The following is a 3,489-nucleotide window of genomic DNA, read 5'->3' on the forward strand; positions in this document are numbered from 1 at the left end:
AAATTTTAGGACTTATAGGGTAGAGGTGAGGTTAATGAAAAAAAAAAAAAAAATTGACAAAATCGGTACTGGGCGAGGAAGGGAGGTTGAAAATAAATTGCTAAATTTAAAAAAAAAAAATCATTCAAAGCTACCTCCGCCCATCATCTACAAGTGTGTGATGAAAAAAATTTGAAAAATCCCTGTCAAAATGGAGAAAATCAAATTTATGTGGTTGTGCTTTCCGAAAGTCTGCTAAGGCATTCTAGTGTGAAAATCAACCGGCAACGACGGGATATTCAGGTAGTGTAAACGTACATATGTATATATCGAGGAGGCGAAGGAGAGATAAAAGCAAAGAGTGAGGTAAATCACGTACAACCCAGTCATGAGACTGCAGACTTTTAACACCCTCCACTCTTATTGATACACCACAGCTGACCTGTGAAACCAAACGAGGATTATCTCCTCTTATTACTGCCTTAGAAGCTCGTGCAGAAGTTACAGTTGAAACGATGTTTCTCTTAGGACATTTCGCTCGCCAAGCCTTGAGACGTCAACTTTATTTTAAAACACAGACACCATGGTAAGGGAATATCAATATATAGATCTACAAAGCAACAGCTGATTTTTGTTTTCTTTCCACGTATTCTTGTCGATCTAAACTGTTTGTTTCGTTTTTCATTTCTTTTCTAAATCACACTCGTATTGATAAACACTCGAACAGGATTGTTTATTGTGAGTTCAAGAACTGGGACACTTCTAACCGCTCTGGTTTTATTCTTTTGGGTTTTTTTCTGATTAATTTTTATATTGTTTCGTAGAATCATTGTTTGATTTTACTACTCCTTTTGAAATTATTCCCTCTTCCACTTTTTACATTCTTCGTTTTCCCGTCTTTTGTTTTACTTATACTGTTGTTATATGAATCAGACAGAGTACTGAGTGTCTTGCAGAAGTTATTGCTCAGTCACATTCATGATGAATACCCTTATAATTTAAGTTAATGCCACACCATTAAGAACCATTACTGTTAGTTAGAATCACACCCTTTATAAACACTAACACATTAGGTAATCATTCGCTTCTGTGTTGTGACAGACACTACCACACGAAACGGAAACCAATACTACTAATATCAAACACCCAGACTCATAATTCGATCTGATTTAAGTAGATACTGGTCTAGTGGTAAATATACACCCTAACAACACTTCATCTGGTTGTGCGATGGTTCTGTTTTTCCTCACGCTAAAGAGATTATGAAATGTATATGTTAAGTACTTGCGTACTTGTTTACTGTCAATCTATAAAATTTTGACACTTGTCTGTTTTTCCAATTCAAACGAAGACGAAGAGTAAAAGAAAATATAATAATTGAAGCCAGTGTTGTTGGTCTAAATGGCTTAGTATGTGTAAAACTAACATATACCTGTTTTTATTACCAATGACTAAATGTATATATTTCTTTCTGTTTGTTCCAGCCTTGTTCCAGTCACTTCAGTCAACACATCGAAATGTCGAGCTCAGTCGACTCAAGCAAAGGTACGTTTTTATTTGATTAATTAATTGATCATATAGCTTAACGTTTTATCCGAAGCTTCAGATCTCACGGCTCACTAACTTGTTTTATAAACTTTTGTCAACAGTGTTTACTCGCCGCACACAATTATTAATTAACTTGGTTTCCAGTTTACTTACATTTCTTCTTTGAACTTTTGGTACCCATTAAGGCGACCAGGTTGTTCTTGGGGCACTGGTTGGCATGGAATGATTAAATTTAATATTTCTTATCATAATAATGACTTTTCTTCTTTAAAAAAAAAACAAACAAACCCAGTTAACTGGTAATTTAAACCAGATTGGGTAAAAAGAAAAAAAAGCATTTGTTTATTTTAAAGTAAATAATTTTGTTTATATTGGCAGGGAAGGGTTAAAAAGAGTAACCAAGCCCTGTTTTTAGATTTGCTTTGTTCTTTTGAGTATGGTTGAAGTCAGATGTAACGTTGATAACAGAATGTCAGGAAACTGTTATGATTAAAAATAAAATGAAAAAATATATTGAAAATAGTCTTTCTAATTCAATGAGTTTTTTGTGTGATACTTGATAGTGTAATATTTAACGTATGTCTCCCAGGGGAATCAACTATCAACACCAGTGGCCCAAGAAGGACAGTGTCCATGACCTTTCATGTTTACACGTTTCTTTTTTCTTTTTTAAATATACAGCTTTTATTATCAATTTTAAGCTTAGATATAATAAATTTGGTTTTAATCATTATAAATATCTACAAAAAAAAGTCTGTTTCGTTTATGTAATTAATAATGTTCCATAATAAAATAAAATATGTTGCTTTTAGTTTTATTATATAATCTCACCTTCACACATTAAAATTCTCTAACATCCCATCAAAATAATTGAAATGCTTCTTCGGACATAAATGAACTTTTGATCATCACTATCAAACATTTAAACCCTTCGACAAGTTTAGAGCAGTACATTTTTTTATTTACGTAAGGTATGTTTGTACATGCGTGTGTGTGTGTGTGTGTATGTATGTTGTGGCCTACTGAGGTTTCGTAGCAACGTCTTCTTTTTTTTTTTTTTTTTTTTTTCATTCACGGAATAACATCCAGTGAATATTCGATATACTATATTTTGTATTCTGTAAGATGATATAAGAATGAATATAAATCGACCCAGTTCTTGACTGATACTTTAATTTACCCACGCGCAGAAGGATGAAAGTAAAGCCGACTCCTATAGGATACCATATTAGTAAGGTTCTAGATAAACACCCACAATTTCATATCCGAATTTTGACAAAATGTGACAATCAGAATTTCGAAATTTGGTTATTTTGAAAACACAATTGCTTTCAATCTTGTTTGTTCACTACGTCCTTCTTTCTCACCCCACCCCTCTCTCCCTTCCCTTCTCTCACACTCCCTCTCTCTCACACACACACATACACACGTTTCATTTTATACTCTCTATTTGGTCTATTTGACATATTAGGTGACTTCACTTCCATGATTCACACATAAAGCGCGACGGGCCACAATCGTGGTCCAGATAGATGCATTTCATTTATGGGCGTTTGTTGGGTCTAATGTAACTCAAACGCTCCCAACTAATGACTTTTCAGATGATGTTATAGGAAAGTTGGTTATACATCATTAGATGTATACCTGACTTTCCTATATAAAATTAGAAATTAAACGGAACGCTGAACTCCAGACTATCAACTTAAACAACATTTTATTTAGGTGGTAAATATATACATCTTTAGCTCTTGTTGTTACAGCTTCTATGTATGTGAGTATAGTTGTTGGGACGTTGTTATGTAGATGTGAGCGAGCTGTCGAGTGTAAGTCCGAAAGATGGAGAGTGACAGCTATACACGTAGAGAGACTGTCTCCAGGTTGCAATGTCAGAGACACTGCTTGACACGTCCATGCTCTATTGCTGGCCAGCAAGAAAGAGAATGAATTGAGCGGGAACGCTTG

General features: G+C 34.4%; 1 protein-coding gene across 1 annotated transcript in view; it reads left to right on the plus strand.

Annotated features, from left to right (window-relative positions):
* Positions 1-334: 334 nt before the first annotated feature.
* LOC106875659 (very long-chain specific acyl-CoA dehydrogenase, mitochondrial-like) overlaps positions 335-3,489 on the plus strand; it is a 50,994-nt gene continuing 47,839 nt past the window's right edge. The window contains 2 exon segments of the mRNA XM_014923898.2: positions 335-565; positions 1,464-1,524. Coding sequence (XP_014779384.1) covers positions 495-565; positions 1,464-1,524 — 132 coding nt within the window. The 5' untranslated portion in view covers positions 335-494.

Source organism: Octopus bimaculoides, chromosome 3 (genome assembly GCF_001194135.2).
Source record: "Octopus bimaculoides isolate UCB-OBI-ISO-001 chromosome 3, ASM119413v2, whole genome shotgun sequence".
Taxonomy (NCBI): Eukaryota; Metazoa; Mollusca; class Cephalopoda; order Octopoda; family Octopodidae; genus Octopus; species Octopus bimaculoides.